Source organism: Beauveria bassiana, assembly GCF_000280675.1.
Source record: "Beauveria bassiana ARSEF 2860 unplaced genomic scaffold BBA_S00035, whole genome shotgun sequence".
Classification (NCBI taxonomy): domain Eukaryota; kingdom Fungi; phylum Ascomycota; class Sordariomycetes; order Hypocreales; family Cordycipitaceae; genus Beauveria; species Beauveria bassiana.
In genome coordinates, this window is record NW_007930870.1 from 16,831 (window position 1) to 35,448 (window position 18,618).

Below are 18,618 nucleotides of genomic sequence, written 5' to 3' on the forward strand. Positions count from 1 at the left end.
GGCTTAAACAAAGAAGTGCGCATATGCTGAGGACTGGTGGAAAACGGATATTCTGAAGCCGAGAATTGCAATGCCTGAGATCATCTGGTTTTTTTATTGTCAAGACAGCTACCTGCTCCTTGGTCCGCGCGGCTACTGATTGTCCACTGTGGCTGATAATATATGAATGCTTTGGACATATCCATATTCGTAAACGAACGCATTGAGTTCTTAGTCTGCACCCATGAGGCGCGCCGTCGCCTGCGTTGGGACGAAGGATATCTAAACCGACCTTGAGGTGCATCAGCGAAGATGCTGGATGCCACCGCCCGTCTACGTATGATGTGCACCGGCGACATGCCTGCACGGGAAATATCACTTCCTGACCGAGCTAAGCTGGCGCATCTGATCCCTCTTCTGCAGACGTGCAGACTGCTGTACGTCGACCTATTGTGCAGAAACGCACTCGACATTAGCTACACGTACTCGTTTCTGTGTTTGCGCAGTCGGTGCTGTCAGAGCGTCTCGCGCGCGTCGGCCGCACCAATCTGACATGGATGGATCTACTTGACTTACCACACAGAGGACATGCCGTGGGACATGTACACGTGGCTTCAGCTATGTGCCGTACTGCAGAATTGCACCAGGCTGGTGCAGCTGACGGTGCGACTGGGCCTAACATGCGGCATGCGACTAACTAAAGAGCAGGCAGGTTTGGTGCTTGATGCGCTGGCGCAGCGCAAGTACCTGGCCAATTTGATCTGCCTATAGCAACGGGAGTAGGTGCGAAGCCATGAGTTCGCGGCAAAGCGCCGGTATCCGTTTTCGGCTGTTTTTGCATTGGATTATGAATTGGCGCGGCTAGACTATACAGGGTGGACGATTGTGTGTTTGCCACTCATCCTGGACATGGGTGAGCCCAAGTCGCCCATTTGAAGTACCATCAAAATCTGATGAACTGGTGTTTGTAGTATGCTGAAGATGAATGATTGGTTCGGCGCCGAATGTGACAAGCTCGGCGACGACCATGACGTATTGTTGTTGGTGTACTTGTCATTGTTGTCTCTCTTGATTATGCTCGTCTCTGCAGCCCCGTTAGCGGCGTCTACAGTTCTTTAGTCACAGCATTGCGCACAGTCTGATTCCGAGCTGAGCGGATAGATAATCGCGTATAGCTGCAGCGCTGTCAATATTTTCTCCTTCTTCGGAGACAAGCCCCGATTGTCTGGCATTTACTACATACACAAACAGCACAGTGGCCATGGCGAACGCGGCCGCTGGGGCCATGAATTTCTACCACGGTCAGGTTTCTGATTGATATATCAATGCGACAGGCTGCTTACTCTTGGGTCCATGAATGCGCAAAAACCTATTTTTGAAAGCAGAGAAAAAAAAAAAAGAAACAACGACGAGGCTGCGCGTAAAACTTGGGATGTGCCCAATGGGCGCGTTGCAAGAGAAATCAACCCAGCCCCCCTGGAGCGGCTTGCTGCGCGCGCCGGCACCTGACTCGAACCAGCTGATTGACCAAAAGCTGATCTGCAGCCTGCAGAACCTTGTAAAAGAACACGGCTGGACTGGCTGGACTGGCGGGGATGTAACGGTAGCCGGGGTGAGCAGATTTGGCAGGGCAAGCAGCAGTTCGAAAAAAAAAGGTTGTGCAAGTGGTAAATAGCGCCGCGGCAACGGCAAAGGTTTCGACTTGGATCTGCGGCCCGTGGATAGATGGGGCTGTACTCCGTACTGTGTGGGATCATGAATGTCAAGTGTTTGCATAACTGCTATATCTGGGGTCATTCTGCATAGTCTTGAAAACATGGCGGCTAGAATAAAAATTGGGGTTACTCTTGAACCCAATCATGCTTTATTTAATCTCCTCTTGCGCTGGTGTCGCGCAAACATGGCAGCCGCAGGCAGGCAGGCTTGATATTGTTCCATAAAGGTTGCGCAAGCTCCATACTTGCATACTTACTCACAGCTTTTTGCTGCCTTCTTTTGCGCAGCAGCCAGAGAAGATGACAAGAAATAAAATCAGGGCTAGTGGCAAAAATTGAAGCCAATCACAGTCACATAGCACCTAGAGGGAACCGCATACAGCTCAATCTGGCTGGGCCCCAAGTTTGCTGGCGCAATCTGTCGCACATCCCACACCAAGCTCCAGCACCAGCAGCACCAACCAGTACAGCTCTGCCACCCAAGCTCAAGCTCTGCTCCTCCGTCCTCTTTCTCATTTCATTTCTCTCTCTCTCTCCCTCTCTCATTTCTCAACCTTTTTTTTGCTCCCCTCTTCTGGCCACCGCAAGCTCTCGTCTCTGCTCTTTATTGTCGTATCCTTTCATCCATCGCGTTTTGCGCGTCACTAGCGAAGCGCTTCAACCCATTAAATTATCTCGCGCAAAAAAACACACACACACACAATTCGTGTCGCAAATGCCTCCCACGCTTCGCAAGCGCAAGGCGCCTGAGCCTGTGCCTGCTCCTCCTGCGCCGAAAAAGGCCACCGCTGCTCCCAAGAAGGCTGCTGCTGGTGCTGCTGCTGCTGCGCCCAAGAAGACGGCCGCATCCAAGAAGGAGGCTGCGCCCAAGAAGGAAGACACGCCCAAGAAGGAAGACGCGCCTAAGAAGGAAGACGCGCCCAAGAAGGATGTCGCTTCGACTGCGACTGCGACTGCGACTGCAGCAGCAGCTGCTGCTGCACCAGCGCCGACCAAGGGCTCTAAGCAGGTTGCTGTCGGCGATGTAGTCGACCTCGACGGCTTTGGCGGCGAGATCGAGACCAATGACGGCAAAAAGACGACGCTCAAGAAGCTCGTCGACGAGAGCGAGTCGGGCGTGGTCCTCTTCACCTACCCCAAGGCTTCTACGCCGGGATGTGAGTGTTTTTTTCCCGCCTTCCCGCCTTTTCCCCCCCGGCCGAACGCGACGCGCGCGTTCGCGTGCGTGCTGTGCGTGCGTGCTGTGCGTGCGTGCGTGCCCAACGCCCACGCAGCCATCGCCCGCATGTTTTTTTTTTGTTTCCTTTTCCCTCAAAACAGTTGTAGTAAAAAGAACTGACACCGTAGCTTCAAATAAGGCACAAAGCAAGTCTGCTTCTTCCGCGATGACTACGCGCCCCTCACCGCTGGAGGGCTCGCCATCTACGGCCTGAGCGCCGACTCGCCCAAGGCCAACACCGCCTTTCACACTAAGCAGAAGCTGCAGTATCCGCTTCTGTGCGACGCAGACTCTACTCTGATTGGCGCTATTGGCCTCAAGAAGAGCCCAAAGGGAACGCAGCGCGGCGTGTTTGTCATTGACAAGGCAGGCAAAGTGCTTGTTGCCGAGGCTGGCAGCCCCCAGGGCACCGTGGATCGCGTCAAGGCGCTCGTCGAAGAGCTTGACAAATAAAAAAGCTGTTTTTTTCTTCGGCACTCATATGGGGAGTTATTTGGGGGGGCCATCAGATCATCTGGGGACTGGGGGGTTGTACATGGGACGCGATGTGAAAGATATGATTTGATGGACAAGGAGGAACACTGAGATTTTGTAGGAACCTTTTATGAAGTAGCGCTTGGTTAGTCCGGGGGTGGTAACCGAGCATGTCTAGCATTCTCTTCACCGACTTGTATTATCACGAGAGGAATAGCCAATTGTTTTTTCTTTTTTTTTTGGGAGCAGCATGCATTATTCATATTAATCCTTGTCCCCGCTCCATATGCCAAACGCATCGTTTTCCTGACGAATATGCTACTCCATCACTACGTCTTTTCAACTAGACAATCTGCCCTTGTGCCTGTTTTGCTCATCATATTTGGCCTCTGAAAGCAAGTGCAGTAAGTTCTGTCAGTGCCCTTTGGCTCATACTCGCCCGCGAAGCGCTTACATCAAGACATCAATCAACCAGAGTGGTCAATCGAAAGAGAAAGGAGCTTGAGCCAAATTTCCTGAAAAAGAGATCGAGCTTTAGAAAGAGGGACTAACTAGAAAACCAGAAGAGGACTCACTGTGATAGTAGGAGAACAGAGCAAAGCATACTTGGCTACTCCTGGGCGCCACTGCTGCAAGTGACACCGTCAAAAGCCCGAGGGTTACACTGTGTATCGTGTGAGTACCATATTTCCCCTCCCCAAGAAAGAACCGCAGCGCATACGTACATCCTACACAAACAAGTCAGCAGACCGCGCTGCGTTATCAGTTCTGATCCGGGCGTTGTGTGTCCAGTATCCTACCTTGGCTTTCTACAAAGTCATGAGAAATATGTTAGCTTCAGCTTTCTTCTTTCTTTTGCAAAGCCCCCCCTCGCCCCCCCCCCCAAGTAGTTTTCTTATTCAAAGAAAAAAAAAAAAAGACTCGAAAACGTACCGCAAGTTCGCAAGCGTTGCCATAAACGATCCCGTTGGTGCACTTGATGGGGTCGTATTCGGCAGTGCAAAAACCGCCACACTTTTGCTGCTCCATGGGCATGGAGCTGGCCACCGTGACCACGGCAAAGATGACAGCAACGAACTTCATTATTATCAGTGTAATGATGTTTGTTTTGAAAAGAAAGAAAAAAAAGTTGTTCTGTCAATGGACAAGAGGGAAAAAGAAAAAGGGGAAGCCAAGAGCTAATTCCCCCAGCCTGTTTGCCTGGCAGGGGGGGACGTCTTTATACATGTCTCAGTGACGAACCGGTCGAGCAAGCGCTACTGGCAAAAAGCGTCAGCGTCCCATCATTCGTTTCATATCAAGCAATAACCGCCGTGAAGAAGCCTTCCTCTATTATAGCCCCCCTCGATGGAGACTTTTTTTCGGTGATATTGGTGAGAAAAAAAAAAAAAAAACCTGCTCACGCCTTCACGCCTTGTTGCGGCTCAGCGCCGGCCGGTGCGTTCAGGCTATTGCCTGTAGGGCTGCCGCCACTGGGTAATGTGATAGGCAGAGCACTTTAAAGTCTGCTCTGCATAGATGAAGTATTGATAGTTAAAACCAGTATTAACAGGCGAAAATTGTCGGTGGTGTATAGCAAATACTTCGCTTCTTATTACCTCATTTCTGGATTCTAGTACAGCCTGGTGACGCCATCATGAGCCAGCGTTGTAGACGGCCTCCCGTGAAAATCCTGGATGGATATTCGATTGGCTTCCTATGAATCATATCATGCTACCTGAATATGCGCCTTGCTAAACAAGCAGACAGGCAGGCAGACAAGCAGGCAGGAGGCTCAAGGTAAATATTCTTATTGCCATTCCGCAGCTTATATACACATGTTCTCCTCTTCTACGCCCTTATCCTGCCTCCATACTATATCACAATCGCCGATAACAAAAAAATCGAGGGAACAAGTACAGCCAGTTAGAAAGAGAAACCCCATGCCTAGTAAAATCAGTTACGTAAATGCCAAGATACCTTGCCCGGGGGTCTCCCTGATCACATGAACCCGCCAGAACATCCCCAAACTAACAAAAAGGGTTCCATACTTTACAGTACTCTGCTGCCAGCTGAGCTTTTCGCTTGTAGAGGGTATAAGAATCGGCATAGCCACGTCAAGGTCAATGTCTCCTTGCGTAGATGTGCTCAGCCTATTGTGGTCATTGCTCCAGAACCAGCACGGGATTCGCCATCTTAGAAGTGTTCGGGTGAGAGCCCCAAGCCCGCGCGACCTTGTGCGCGAGCGTGTCGCAGTTCACGCATGACAAACTCATAGGTAAGCATCGTTACCGTTGCCGCGGGTACCGCACGCATCATGTTCGTTCCAAGACCTGCATAAAATGCTCGCCAGCCTTCTTCCCGTAGGATGGTGCGGAAGGTCATGATAATGCCCCTGTATTTTGGCGTATAGTTCGAGTTGGCGTTGACTTGTCCTGAGGCGCCTGGTGCAGTAACGCCTAGACCTTGCAAGTACTGCTCGCCTGCTACCGGCCGTCGTTGCGTCTGCAGTCTTGTTCGGATTACCTCGTGCGGGTAGGTCGCGCTGCTGGCTAGTATTTTGGACAAGATGGATGCGGACAATATGCCGGACCAGTGTGCCTCCGCACCAGGAGCCTCCGCCTCGCCCATACCCTGGCCGGTAAACTTGGTCTTGAGAAATTCGTATGTTGGGAATTGCACTGCCACATGGGTCAGGCCGAGAAGGGCAGGCGTCAAGCCCGAGTAAAAGGAAAGCAAGCCTTCGGAGCTATACATTTTACGGGCGGCATCAAGCGTTGAACGGTAGTGCCAAGGGGTTTGAAGCGTTGGCCGCGCGGTTGGCGTGTTGCCGGGCCTCGGGTGGTCGTTGCGGGGGGCGTTGGGGTTGCTCTGCGACATAAGTCGCGTCTTGATGACCCAGATCGGATTGGTAGCAACGGTGCTGCTGGCTCCTGCGATGATTGAGGACCAGAAGTTTATGAGATGAACATTGTCTGATTCGCTGTTAGTAGGAGACCAAGCTGGTAGCAGTGAAAATGCTTACGATGATAATCGGCTAAATAGACCTTGGACTTGTTGTATACTGTGAACCAAACTGCCCAGGTCGGGAGATAGCCGAGGACAATCGGACCCAGCCCGCGATACATTCCACGAAGACCCTCTTCCCGCCAAATCACGCTTGCCGTGCCAACCAGGCCATTATACATGCGCGAGTGTCCGGCCTTGACGGCGGCCTGCGCCTGAAGCTTCGTCTTGATAACGTCGAGCGGGCAAGTAACCACGCCCGAAGTAAAACCGCCGAGCGCGCCTGCGATAGCGTTAAACTGCGACTCCGAAGCTCTAGCCGCCCACCTTTGTAGTGGGGAGAGCCCCTCGGCCTGTTGTCGGCTCATGATGGGCTGTGCGGAGGTGTATGGGGATGCCGCATGCTCTGCGGTCGGGAGGGGCCGGGGTCGCGGCTGCTGTTCGTGAGACATGCCAAGAGGGGCAAAAGTAGCGACGCGAACAGGCGGCTAGTACTTTGGCAGTCGACGCACCTTGCGCAGGCCGTCCTGGGTGATGAATCGATCGAGGGCTATAGCACACCGTCTCCGAGGGCTTCGACGCGGGCTAGGAGGACGTCGAAGGAGCCTCGCGGGACGGTGCGTCGGCGAAGAGTGGCGGGGCGTCGAATTAAAAAGAAATGTTGTCGAATCCTGCGTCGAGATGAATGCAACCGAAAATAGTGCCTGGCGGTAACGGGTATGCTCGCATGTGAAATGGTACGACAAGTTGTTGTCCGAGCTTCGGCTGCTGCGGGGGAGCAAACGCCTCTCTGTGGCAGCTTTTTTTTAGCCGGTGGCGGCTTCGGTAATCGTAAGGGCCTAGCGGCAGTAACAGGCCATTGATGGCGGCCCTGCAGGCAAGAATGGGCAAGGGCTGATACAATCGAGAAATCGCTGGACTCAATTACGGGTGTGGGTAGGCGGCGGAAGAGTCGGTGATGGGTTGCTGGAGGAAAGTGTGGGAGGGAAGTGGGAAAGGTGACCAGAGTCGAGAGCTTATCGACTGTGGATAGGTAGGTAAGCGTGGTAAGGTAGTGAGGGTGGAACTGCCAACGGAACAAGGCGGGCGGCTAACAAGCAGGTGTTAAAACCTTGGTCAACATTTATTAGCCGGGAAATGTCAAATCTGTTCATCAGAATAATGATCTGCCAACGTGGTGAAATGCGCATTTCCATTCCGTGATTATGAGTGTCGAAAATCCGCACTTGCAACTCCGAACTCGTGCTCCTACATCGGGGCTGGTGATGTCACAACCCCTGCATATCTCAAAGGGGCATCAGATTAACGTGATGTGGTAAGACTGCATAAATCTGTCAGAATCTTGAGTAGCATCTCTGATAAATTAGGGATGAATTCGCCCGTCCCGTATCACATTCACCATATCTCTGCCAAAACAAGCCCCATCGTCACTGTCGTCCGAAAGCGCAATGCTTATTCGAAAGCTGAGACATTCGCATGAGCCAACACAAGTCAAAGAGGGTTTGTCCCAACAAGAACGCCTTCCTCGACCATAGAGATAACAAAACCCTGCCCGACCATCTCTCATAGCCCAAAGTACGTCAGCGCGAAAGACACTATGCCTGGCAACATTTGTACCGTCCAGATCTTCCTCGTCGCCGTCGCGCCGCCGTACGCACCAGCGATCACGACAGTGGACAAGAAAAACAGCTGCAGCTGATGCGCAAAACCCGGCGATGGGTGTAGCAGGCTCCAGGTCAAGCCGGCCGCCAGGAAACCGTTGTAGAGCCCTTGATTGGCGGCGAGCGCCTTGCTCTTTTCCGCAAACTCTCTGTCGAGCTTGAACGTCCTGAGACCACGAGGCGTCGTCCAGAGAAACATTTCCAGCACGAGAATGTAGACGTGCTCGGCTGCCACGAGGCCGGTAGCGATTTGGGAGAGTGCGACCATGTTCGTGCCTGTAGCGATCTGCTTTTGATGGCTTTTTATTCGACAAAAACTGGGAAGATTTTGAATCAGCGTGAATGTGTAGATGTGTAAGAAGTCGACTGAGTCTACAAGAACAGAAGGCGATATTGACTTTTGGCACCCGTCGGAGTTTAATCGAGATATGCTAAGCAGGCCGACTTTTGCTATCCATTACCGGACTGACTCTCCGCTTTGGTTGCGTCCTACACTCAAGTCTTGGCCCTGGTGGCGGAGTGGTTAACCGTTGCAGGCAGCCTTCGTCGAGTCCACATCGTAAGGTGGCTGGTTCGAATCCAGCTAGGGTCGCAATTTCTCACCAGTGTGCCCCCATCATCCAAGTCTTCAAAGCGTTTACCTTTTGCGCGTCCCTCTTTTCTTCGAAATATATTAGTAAACGTTTTACAGCATTTATTATAACAGCGGTATCGTATTAGCTAGGTCAAGTAAGCTAGGCCAATATGTTATCAAAAAGAAGCTGAGGAGTGTGCTAAAGTATGAAGAATTAAAGCTTTGACGAAGCTCGTTTCTCTTCGGGTCAGGCCACTCCAAAATGCCAATGCCAATGATATCGACTGCGAATAATACCCAAGGTTTACAGGAGGAATAATTATACAATTAAGCAGATATCGTAAGAGCAGATTTAGGCATCTGTATTAAAACCTTTGCCGCCGCCACCATTACCGAGCCATTCTCCTCAAATAAGCACAGAGCTCATATAGAATCCCATAAACTCTTAATCTAGCTTCGCTATACTAAGTAGTGACTAGATTCCAATTCCGAAGCAAGTAGCGTAAAAGGTGGCAGTCGCACTCCAGTCAGAAAAGACGCCAAAAACGCCAACCTGCTGCCAGAGAACGTCGAGGACAGTGTAGATGTCGCCATCCGTTCTAAGGAGGCCCTTGATGCTATCGTAGTAGTAGTCGCCCTCGGCCTTGATCTGGGCCACGGGCGGCGAGCGCTCTAGCGACCAGGTGATGATCTGGAGGCCGAGCTCCTTGGCCTTGAGCGCGTACCTGCTGGGGACAATCTTGTCGCCGTCAGCCTTGACGAGAAAGCCGATTGGCGGCGCGATGATCCTGAGGCCTTCCTGGGCGTATGTGGCAAGGCTGTCAATGGACGCATCGACGGTTCCGGGCCCGCCAGTCGGGTCCAGAAAGATGGCTTGCTGGCCGAACGCGGGTTCGTGCTTGAGCAGGTACTGGATGTCAGAGTAGAGGAAGCTCTGTATGAAGACGTCGGCGGGCGCAATGCCGTTGGCCTTGAGGGTGTCGATCATTTGCTGGGCGAACATCTCCTGCGTATAGTTGCCCTGGAAGGGCATAGGGATCATAGGGGTCTTAATCTCGGTGGTGAACTTGAGGCCGAGGGAGCTAACGAGTGTGATGTACTCCTGTAGCGTCATGACCTGGGCACAGCTGCCATATAGGTCAGAGCGCCAGGATAGAGTGCCATGTTGGTAATCCTCAGGTGTGGTGGCTGAGGCGTTAAAGCCGTCCATCTTGGCGCATAGCGATTTAAACTCGGCGATGGTAAGGTCGCTAGTGCAGCACTCGGCCGCGGCAGGCTGAGTACCGTTATCAGCCGCAGGCCGGAACGGCGTCTTACACTTGGCGTTGAGCTCGGGGATGGCGACAATGTTCGTGGTGGTGTGTAGGTCGCACTGGCTGTGTCGGCAAACCAGAACGCGGTCCTTGGTAAAGCTCACGTCACACTCCAGGATGCCGGCGCCCATACGCGCGCCCGCCATAATGGACTCGCGTGACTCCTCGGGGATCAGTAGTGTACCGCCGCCGCGGTGCGCGAGGGACCAGCTGCTGGACTTGATCTCCATCTCGGTACACGACGCCAGCTTGTCCTTGAGAGGGCCGGGGTCGAGGCTGTCAACTAGATAGTACGGCCGTGGGCCGAGCTGAACCTTTGTGATGGGCTGGACAACCCACGGCGAGACGGGCACGGCAGAGACGTGGCCAATGGCCACAGATGCTGCTAGGAGGGCATTGCTGACGTGCATGGTGAGAGGTTTGGCTATGCCTTTGCTGGCTGATAGAAACAGTGGCCGGTTTCTAGTTTTTTACTTTTTTTTCTTCTTTTTTTTTTTTTTGGGAATCTCGCGCAGACGGGAGAGCAACCTCCCAGCTACTTATTTCGTGAGCAATCTGCCGATCCCAGATCAAACGAGATATGCATTTTCATCATTCAGCAAGACAGGAGCTTGGATGCAACCGGAACAGAGCCAACCACCGTGAGGAGGCTTGACGGATTGGGGTCGGTTGGGGGTCGGCCAAGCTTTAAAGTTTCGGGCGAAAATTCCGATTCTGCGTGGGAACTCTTCTGGTTACTTTCGAATAGCAGGAGCCGATCCTGCGGATAATAGAATGCTGGTAAAGACCACTTGCAAAATGGCCGCGGCGGCGAAAAGTATGCTGGCTTCACTCTTCGTCCTGTCCGAGTTAGATGCGCAAGGCAAGGCCAATCTCTTCCTCAAGTCCTGGGGCTTGGAGTTGTCTCTGAGCGGACAGCCGGGTCGTATAATGCTTTTTTTCCCTCTTCTTCAGTCACTGTCTTCGGATAGTCAGCTCATGCATATTTCCCCTGGTACATGAGCCCTGCCGGCCTTGCGGCCCGGCGTGGCTTTCAAGCCAGAAAAGAATGCCGCCTGAGACAGCCTGGGAACTCGTTTCTCATCACAATCACATTGTACTGGACGCATACAGTGCTTGGATCAAATGCATCAGAACTTTCTCCATCTTCTGCACCGCTAGATATTTTCTAGAGGTTTTAATGCCTTCTAAGCTCAGTACATAGTCATTCTCCGAGTGGCAATCAGACCAGTTTTACTCGTGGCGTTCATCTCATGTTTCTGAAAATGCTTAGTGCCATCAATACCATCGCAATGTTCGAAAACCTTTGACAAGCGCTGAGAAAATACCACAGAAGCTACCAATCTATTGACGAAATATAGTAGGTCGTCTGGAAAACCGTAATCTGTGTAGAAATTGATTCGCTTTGCTGCCATGTAGTCCCCATTTATGTCAAGACATTGGCGGCCCTTTGTTATACTTGACTATCGCCTTGTATAACGACGTAGTAAATAATAGATTCAAAAATAATAATGGATGAAATGGTTCATCCTATTGCTAGCTTACCCTTCCTGATCTTCCTTATTTTAGCCTAACTAGAACGCAATGGTCGTCTACATTTTCAGTTTCTTCCCGAAAAGCAATGCCCTGAGTATTCCTCCCTCCCTCTCCACCAGCTCAGACGGCCGCCCGGCTTCTACCAGCTTCCCCCCATGCATGGCCAGGACCACGTCGCTGTCCATGATGGTATCTAACCGATGTGCAACAGTGATTACGGTATACTCACCGAATTCCTCACGTAGAATATTCTGCATAAGCCCGTCCGTCTCGGCGTCGACACTACTCGTCGCCTCATCGAGCAGCACGACTCGTCCACGTGTACGGCGCATCAAGAGTGCCCGTGAGAGCGAGAAGAGCTGTTCCTGGCCCTGAGATAGCGGGACCGAATCCATGGTCAAGTCGAGAATCGCTGCCGCCGATACGCTGACGGATTCGTCATAGGGCAGTTGTTCCACACCGTCGGCTTCGACACTCGGAGCCAAAGGAGATTGTTTCCGTGTATCGTCGTCAAGCAATACTGAGGAGACCTCACTGCAGGTTCCTCTGTCTTTCCGTGCGAGTAGCACCTGCCACAGGCCGACGCGTTGAAGAACACGAACCATCTCCTCTTCCGACAGATTGGTGGCTGCAATGTCCAGGTTCTGCCGAACAGTATCAGTCTTGACCAACATCGGATCCTGAGGCACCGTAATAAATCGCGCGCGCATAGCATTTCGCGACAAGTCGCAAATATCCAACCCGTCCACACACACCTTGCCAGGCCCTTGTAGCTCGACGAGACGCAGTAGAGTAAGCAGTAGTGACGACTTGCCGCTACCCGTGCGGCCCACGACACCAACCTTGGCTCCTGGTGCAAGGCTCAGGTTGACACCGTCGAGTGCAAGCACGGAGTCGTCGTAGCTCGCCGAGACGTTTACAAAGTCCACTGCGCCGTGGGCGGGCCACCCTGTCGGCGGCTGCGAATACTGGCCGGGTTCCTCCTCCGGCAGGACGCTCTGCTCAAATTCACGCACGCGCGATATGGCCCCCAGAGACGTCTCAAGCCTTGTCCAGGCGCTGACCAGCCGAAGAATGTACCGGTTGGCTTGCAGGACCACGTTGAGAGCGAGGCCAATCTGCCCGCCCGTTGTGGTGCCTTTGAGAACAACACCAAGGCCAATAATGCAGATGGCAAGACCGGGGACAATGAGGTCCAGAACCAAGTCTAGCCATCGCTGCACGCAGGTGAGCATGTAATCCGGGCGCAGCGATAGGTCCAACTTTTGCGCATTGTCCCTATTCAAAGCCTGTTGCCAGCCAAACGCGCGAATCGTCGCGACACCTTCCAACGTCTCTAGAAAACTGCTATTCACAAGAGCTCGAGCCTCCAGATCAATAGCGCGTAGCTGTCGAGAAGTCGTCAAGTATACCCTCTGAATCAAGTATACCGCTAAAATAGTAAATGGCAACGTGATGACAATAAAGGGCTGGACGATGCACAATAAGATGCATTGCGACAATAGCAAAAATATAGCCTGGAAGACTTGGAATAGGGCAAATGGGAGTGACCGATCAATCATTCTTATATCGCTGCTAAAACGATTGAGCGTGGTTCCCGTGTCCGTCGTTGCGAAAAAGGTCTGTGGCGCATGCATCACGGTGCGGAGGAGTCGATGGTGCAGGGTGTTGCCGGAATGCGGCGCAATGACTAGAAATACGGTCGCAATAGCCGCTGCGACGGTTGCAAATGCACCCAAGGTAAGGAGAAAGTAGATGCCGGTATAGAACCACATGTACATGCCACCGCTCTCTCCCATCCATTTGAGCCAGTATGGGATGGTGCCGACAAATATGGCGTTGAGTGTCAAAAAGACGACGAGAAGTAGTAACCGAGAGACACCAATGGCGCTGAAGTAGTATTCTGAACTTATTGTTAGCTATACAGTACCGAGTGTGTACTTTGTACTTGGGGCAAGGGCACTTAATGTAAAGTGTGATGTCGCCTGTCGTGCGGGTAGTTTGGTGTAAGTCGTCGGACCTTTTGAGTCCTTGATGAACACCGTCCCTAGTCGCCACGTATTCCCTTGTTGGGACTTCAGCTTCCTCAGTGTCCTCTCTCAAGACAACTTTGCTGGTATAGCCGGTTCCAGCTCGAAGGACATTCCATGTACCCTGCTCAGCGACGCCGCCCTTTCCATCGAGAATAATGATGTGATCGGCCAGCGGCAAATATTGCACTGCAGCAAAGATTGTCAGAATACGTGGCCAGCCAACTTGTTCACTAGTCTTACTCGTATGAGTGATGAGTACCACGGTGGTACCAAGCTCCTTGAATAGACCCTTTGGACCAAAGAGGTTATTGGTAATGTGACGCTGCGTAGATGCGTCTAGCGCAGAGAGTGTATCGTCGAGGATAATCAGATCTTCACGGGCGAAGATAGCTCGTGCTAGGGCCTACCAGTAACCAGAATTAATACAAAACGTTTTCTCTTGACAGTGAAATATGTACTCACAATTCGCTGCTTTTGTCCCCCAGAAAGGGTGATGCCGCGGCCACCAATCACTGTTTGATCTCCGTCCGGCATCCGAGCGAAATCCTCCTCGAGATCACAAACATGCACAACTCTCTTGTACCACGCCGCGTCAGATGTCCTGCGGCCATGACATGGGCCACAGATGACTTCTTTAGCGGTGCCATTCACCAACCAGGCTGCTTGCGTACAATACGCCACAGTTCTGTAAGCAGTCTGGATAACGCCAGAGTCCTGCGATAGCTCGCCCAGCAAAGCCTTGGCAAGACTCGTCTTTCCGGCTCCAACAGATCCAGAAAGGACAACTAGATCACCCCGCTTCCACACTGTGCTGATATTCTTCAGTACAAGATCCGCCGTCGAGGTGGGCCGGATACTGACATTGTCGAGCTTAACGGCCGTCTTGTCGGTGGGTGCGCCAGGCAGCGCAGACACTGGACCTTGGCCACTCACGGGGGTTATGGTCTCAATGAACTGTCGCCTATCTTCCCGGCTGGGAATCTTGAGGTATGCTTGGATTCGATCAAAAGATGCAAGAACGGATGCGACTTCGGGCAGGACCCCGAGGAGATTGTTCGCCGGCGAAGCCACAATGTCGATGATGGCAAGTGATGTAAAAACCATTTCTGTGTCGACATGCTTGGCGCCAAGAATCTGAGCCTGAACTGCGTAGAAGATGAGGGTGATGGCTGGGCTAAAGAGATGCAGGGCAACCGCTGGAAAAGGAGGATTTCAGTACATTAGCGAGCAGGAATCGGGCTACAAGGCAGACACCACTTACAGCTTGTAAAAAACGCCAGCAGAAGCCGGTAAAAAGCAGCATATTTCTCAATTTCGTGCGTCCTGGCGCCTTGAATCCTAGCCTTCATTCTTTCCACGAGGCCCATCATCTTGATATTCTTCATCGAGTCAAGCACGGCTTTCGTGGTAGATATTCGACTCTGCGTCGCTCTACTGAACGCCATTTGCCGGTCGGCAAGATTCGCGGTAATGAACTTGACGATCCAGGAAGTGCCTATTGAACCACAGGACAAGCGATTCAGTCAGAATGATTAAAATATCCCTTCCGCCGTGACTGGATAAAATGAAAAGGAACTTACAAAAGACCACAACGACTGGGAAAACGCATGCCCAGCTGAGCTCTTTTGCCAACAAGTACATTCCGATACAAACTTCAAGAAACTGCGACCAAAGGTCATGGAAAAGATCCCAACAACCTGCCGCGCTTTCTGCATCATTGCTCATGAGTGCCACGGCGGCGGATTCATCAAAAATGCCATCCTTTACTGTCAGGCAATCGTTGTAAATGACTCCGACAAGCGCCATGCGCTCCACGAGGTTGACCCGGGCAAGTGAACGGACGTATGCGCCATTGCACACCTAGATTGAAAGTTTTAAAATCAGGGGATAAAAGACGTGAATTTTTTCATCAAGCTTGTAAATGTCTGGCACATACCGGCATGCCCGTGTAAATGATAAATGTGAATAGAATCAAGCAAAAAGCTTCATTTCTGTTCTCAAAAGGTGACAACTCCTGACTAAAAAAGATGATGGCACGGCTGATAAGAAGAGGTTGGCAGCAGCGCAGCATGGTGAAGAGAAGACGGGGAATGACGACGTATATGTTGGGTCGCCAAGAACTCTTAAGCAACGCTCGCATGAGAGCATGCCTACTTTGGGAATCCCCTGCCATGCGTTAGCACACAACCTCTGTGACTTTTAAAGACGAGTCGAACTTCCTCGTACTTTTGCTTTGCCACTCCTGCTGCATGGCGTTGCGTATTTTCATCGCGTCGAGTGACTTGTCCAAGGACGGCATATCGGCGAGTGAGAGAGCCTTGGAATAGCCAGTCTTGAGAAATTTGTTTACCCACCAGAAGAAAAGAACTCCAAAGAATCCCGAAGTCTCTTCCAATGGGAGCCTATCGTAAGGCTTGCGGAGGATGGACCGCTTGGTCTGGCTCTCCGAGATGAAAAGCAACAGCCTGCCTGCAAAGATGGCGGAAGAGAGGCCCCATGTGGTGCACAAATTCCAGGCTACCAACTGCAGACCTGCAATGATAGCCTTACTGAAGATTACAAAGAAAAGATAGGTGGTCAAGACTGTAGAAGGTCCAGTGCTTCGTCCATGCTCGAGAAACGAGAGAATGCATACTACCACGTCGGCGAGCACAAAAAGCAGATGCTGTAGCAATGTAATCGACGAAGCATGTTCCAAGGATGCGTAAACAAGGCTGATAAGTTGAAGGATACAGATTGCGATGGCTATAGGCTACACATGGCCATGTTAGTATCACTATGTTTTTAGATTCAACCCGGATGAACATGTTCGGGGACTGGCTGCCTACGATCTTGATGTAGAGTCGACGGTTGGGAAGCACGACAAGCTTGGCGCTTCGTAGCAGGGCAATGCGAAACGGGGCAGCAAGGAGGAGCCATGCAGCCGGTCCGAAGTAAAAGACTCCTTGGACAAGGGCTTCTACTTGTGCATTACTTGTCAGTCGCCCTTGTGCCGGACGTGAAACATCGTCAGGACGACAAAGCTGCTCAGACCAGCCCGGTAGTGCGGCCAACACCAGCGACCGCATCGCACTTGGGCTGGAGCAGATGCAACGGTGAGTAGAGTGATGCGTATCTTGCAGAAATATGGCAAATAAACGGTTTTGATGTGACTTTCTCGGCTCAAGCAGTCAAGAAATACTTCTTGTTCTGTTGCCTGCTTTCTTTGTTTTGAAGAAAGAGGCTGCCCGACAGTTGGGCCAACCACTCTGAACCTCCCGCCAAAGGATTTACGCCACACACCCACTAGCCTGCTAGTAGGTGTTGTAGGATATCCCGGCCAAAGTGCCATCATAGGTACACGCCACAAAGTAAAATGAATGAAGATGACGGAGTAGTGCTCCGTAGACGAGCCGGTTTTGCTACGTGAACGATGGGCCCTTGATACTTCTGATTTGGTGGAGCTACTTATCTGCAAAGACCAAGCTCACCAGCCTGTCGTCGGCATAAAAGTACTACACTATTTGCACAATAATATTAGATATATTCTTAGAAGAACTAGGACAAATTCCTTACTCAACAACTTTCCCAGAGTTCTTTTCTTATCAAGTAACTAGCGTGAGCTTTATATCAAAATTTAGATGCGAGCTTATTGCCAAGTATAATAAAGAAGAAAGGTACTTAATCTATAGTGTGGAGGCCTGCAAATCAGAAGTACTAGGTCATCCACGTAGCAGAGACAGCTCGTCCACGTAGAACTACTTAAAACAGCAGCGCCCTGGAATATGATAGACCTAAATTATAATGAAATCGATTCGTGATGCAATTTAAAAACATAAAAATAGATTGTAAGGACCAGTTTGAACGACGTGCAGCTTGATCACTGCCGGTAACTCACGTGACATCCCGACCTCTTCCAGTGGCCTGAGCCAAGGCAAATCCAGCAGAGCCGCGCCGGCCAATCACGGTGCTGCTGATGACCCGTCGTCTTTCCCTGCGCGCTATTTGGCAAAACCGGCCGAAACGAACCCATCTTGATCCTGCCTCACCACTCAGTCAACCCACGATAGCCTCCCCCCGGTCTCCAACGGCAATAATCATGGTCTCTCTCGCCCCCTTTGTGCTGCGCCGCCCGTGGCTCACCAAGATGCTGATGCCCGCCGCGAGCTGGTACGCCAACGCCGCCGGCTACCGCAAGCTGGGCCTGAGGTACGAATTCTTTGGTTCTTTTTTTTAATGGCGAAGAATCACCCGACTTCCGTGAATGACGAATCCGCAAATGTCGACGAGCGTCACAGCAAACCCGCGTCGAATTGAAACAATGAAGCCCATTTTTGTTGTTGCCAGCTGGCTCAATTGGGGGAAATGCTGCATACTTCTGCCCAGCTCCTGACTTGCGATGATGAGCAGGCCGCGCTGGGAGGAGTCAGCTCAGCGCCACCCATCGCAATTCCGGGGGGCTTTTCGTCCTCCAATTGCACTTTTTTTCGAGTCTCTGCGAACTTATACCACGATCAATTACCGACAAAAGACGCTCTCGATATTGACATTGCGTCATTCACGAAGCCAATGGGACTCGCCCTACTCATTCCGAGCCGCATGCTAACTAGACATCAAAAACATTAGATTCGACGACCTTCTCGAGGAGGAGCGCGAGGCCGTTCAAATCGCAATCAAGCGCCTATCCAGCCAGGAGTCTTACGATCGCATCTACCGCATCCGTCGCGCCACCCAGTGCAGCTACCAGCACAAGCTACTACCCAAGGAGGACTGGACCAAGCCCGAGGATGTAAGGCCCCCCCACCTCCTCTCTTCTTCTCTTCTCATACCAAGTAAAAACGAGGAAAGAAAAGGAAACTGACCGGCGCGAAACAGGACACACCGCATCTCCGCAACCTTGTTGCTCAGGTCGAGGCTGAGCTTGCCGAAAAGGATGCTCTTGACTCCATGACCGTCATCAAGAAGCACTAAGTTTCTTTTCGATAACCCGAGCGGCTGACACAAGTCTTGCTTATATGGGAAGCGAGAGAGAAAATAAATTCGAAAAAGAAAAGGGCCCGGCAAGTGGGCGCAAAACTTACATTAGTTTTGAGCCCTACTTTGGGTCCTGTGTATCCTATGTATAGACAGCTGGGTTCTGGAAATAAGAC

General features: G+C 51.6%; 7 protein-coding genes across 7 annotated transcripts; 2 read left to right on the forward strand and 5 right to left on the reverse strand.

The window, feature by feature from the left end:
- Positions 1–2,409: 2,409 nt before the first annotated feature.
- BBA_08446 (peroxiredoxin DOT5) lies at positions 2,410–3,366 on the forward strand (the record flags this gene model as incomplete). The annotated part of the gene is made up of 2 exons (XM_008603543.1): positions 2,410–2,851; positions 3,053–3,366. The coding sequence occupies 2 exons, from the start codon at positions 2,410–2,412 to the stop codon at positions 3,364–3,366; spliced, it is 756 nt and encodes a 251-aa protein (XP_008601765.1).
- A 631-nt stretch (positions 3,367–3,997) lies between these two features.
- On the reverse strand, positions 3,998–4,470 carry BBA_08447 (uncharacterized protein; the record flags this gene model as incomplete). The annotated part of the gene is made up of 4 exons (XM_008603544.1): positions 3,998–4,051; positions 4,113–4,115; positions 4,188–4,196; positions 4,321–4,470. The coding sequence occupies 4 exons, from the start codon at positions 4,468–4,470 to the stop codon at positions 3,998–4,000; spliced, it is 216 nt and encodes a 71-aa protein (XP_008601766.1).
- A 1,092-nt stretch (positions 4,471–5,562) lies between these two features.
- On the reverse strand, positions 5,563–6,824 carry BBA_08448 (folate transporter/carrier (mitochondrial); the record flags this gene model as incomplete). Its single annotated transcript, XM_008603545.1, has 2 exons — positions 5,563–6,341; positions 6,392–6,824. The coding sequence occupies 2 exons, from the start codon at positions 6,822–6,824 to the stop codon at positions 5,563–5,565; spliced, it is 1,212 nt and encodes a 403-aa protein (XP_008601767.1).
- Positions 6,825–7,935: 1,111 nt separating this feature from the next.
- On the reverse strand, positions 7,936–8,301 carry BBA_08449 (uncharacterized protein; the record flags this gene model as incomplete). The annotated part of the gene is made up of 1 exon (XM_008603546.1): positions 7,936–8,301. The coding sequence occupies one exon, from the start codon at positions 8,299–8,301 to the stop codon at positions 7,936–7,938; it is 366 nt and encodes a 121-aa protein (XP_008601768.1).
- A 781-nt stretch (positions 8,302–9,082) lies between these two features.
- Positions 9,083–10,330, reverse strand: BBA_08450 (glycerophosphoryl diester phosphodiesterase; the record flags this gene model as incomplete). Its single annotated transcript, XM_008603547.1, has 1 exon — positions 9,083–10,330. One exon carries the CDS (start codon positions 10,328–10,330, stop codon positions 9,083–9,085), a length of 1,248 nt encoding a protein of 415 aa, XP_008601769.1.
- A 1,182-nt stretch (positions 10,331–11,512) lies between these two features.
- Positions 11,513–15,788, reverse strand: BBA_08451 (ABC transporter; the record flags this gene model as incomplete). The annotated part of the gene is made up of 8 exons (XM_008603548.1): positions 11,513–13,359; positions 13,610–13,675; positions 13,730–13,892; positions 13,952–14,685; positions 14,751–14,984; positions 15,070–15,349; positions 15,426–15,655; positions 15,716–15,788. The coding sequence occupies 8 exons, from the start codon at positions 15,786–15,788 to the stop codon at positions 11,513–11,515; spliced, it is 3,627 nt and encodes a 1,208-aa protein (XP_008601770.1).
- Positions 15,789–17,567: 1,779 nt separating this feature from the next.
- BBA_08452 (ubiquinol-cytochrome C reductase-like protein) lies at positions 17,568–18,439 on the forward strand (the record flags this gene model as incomplete). The annotated part of the gene is made up of 3 exons (XM_008603549.1): positions 17,568–17,677; positions 18,095–18,257; positions 18,317–18,439. 3 exons carry the CDS (start codon positions 17,568–17,570, stop codon positions 18,437–18,439), a joined length of 396 nt encoding a protein of 131 aa, XP_008601771.1.
- Between the last annotated feature and the right edge of the window lie 179 nt (positions 18,440–18,618).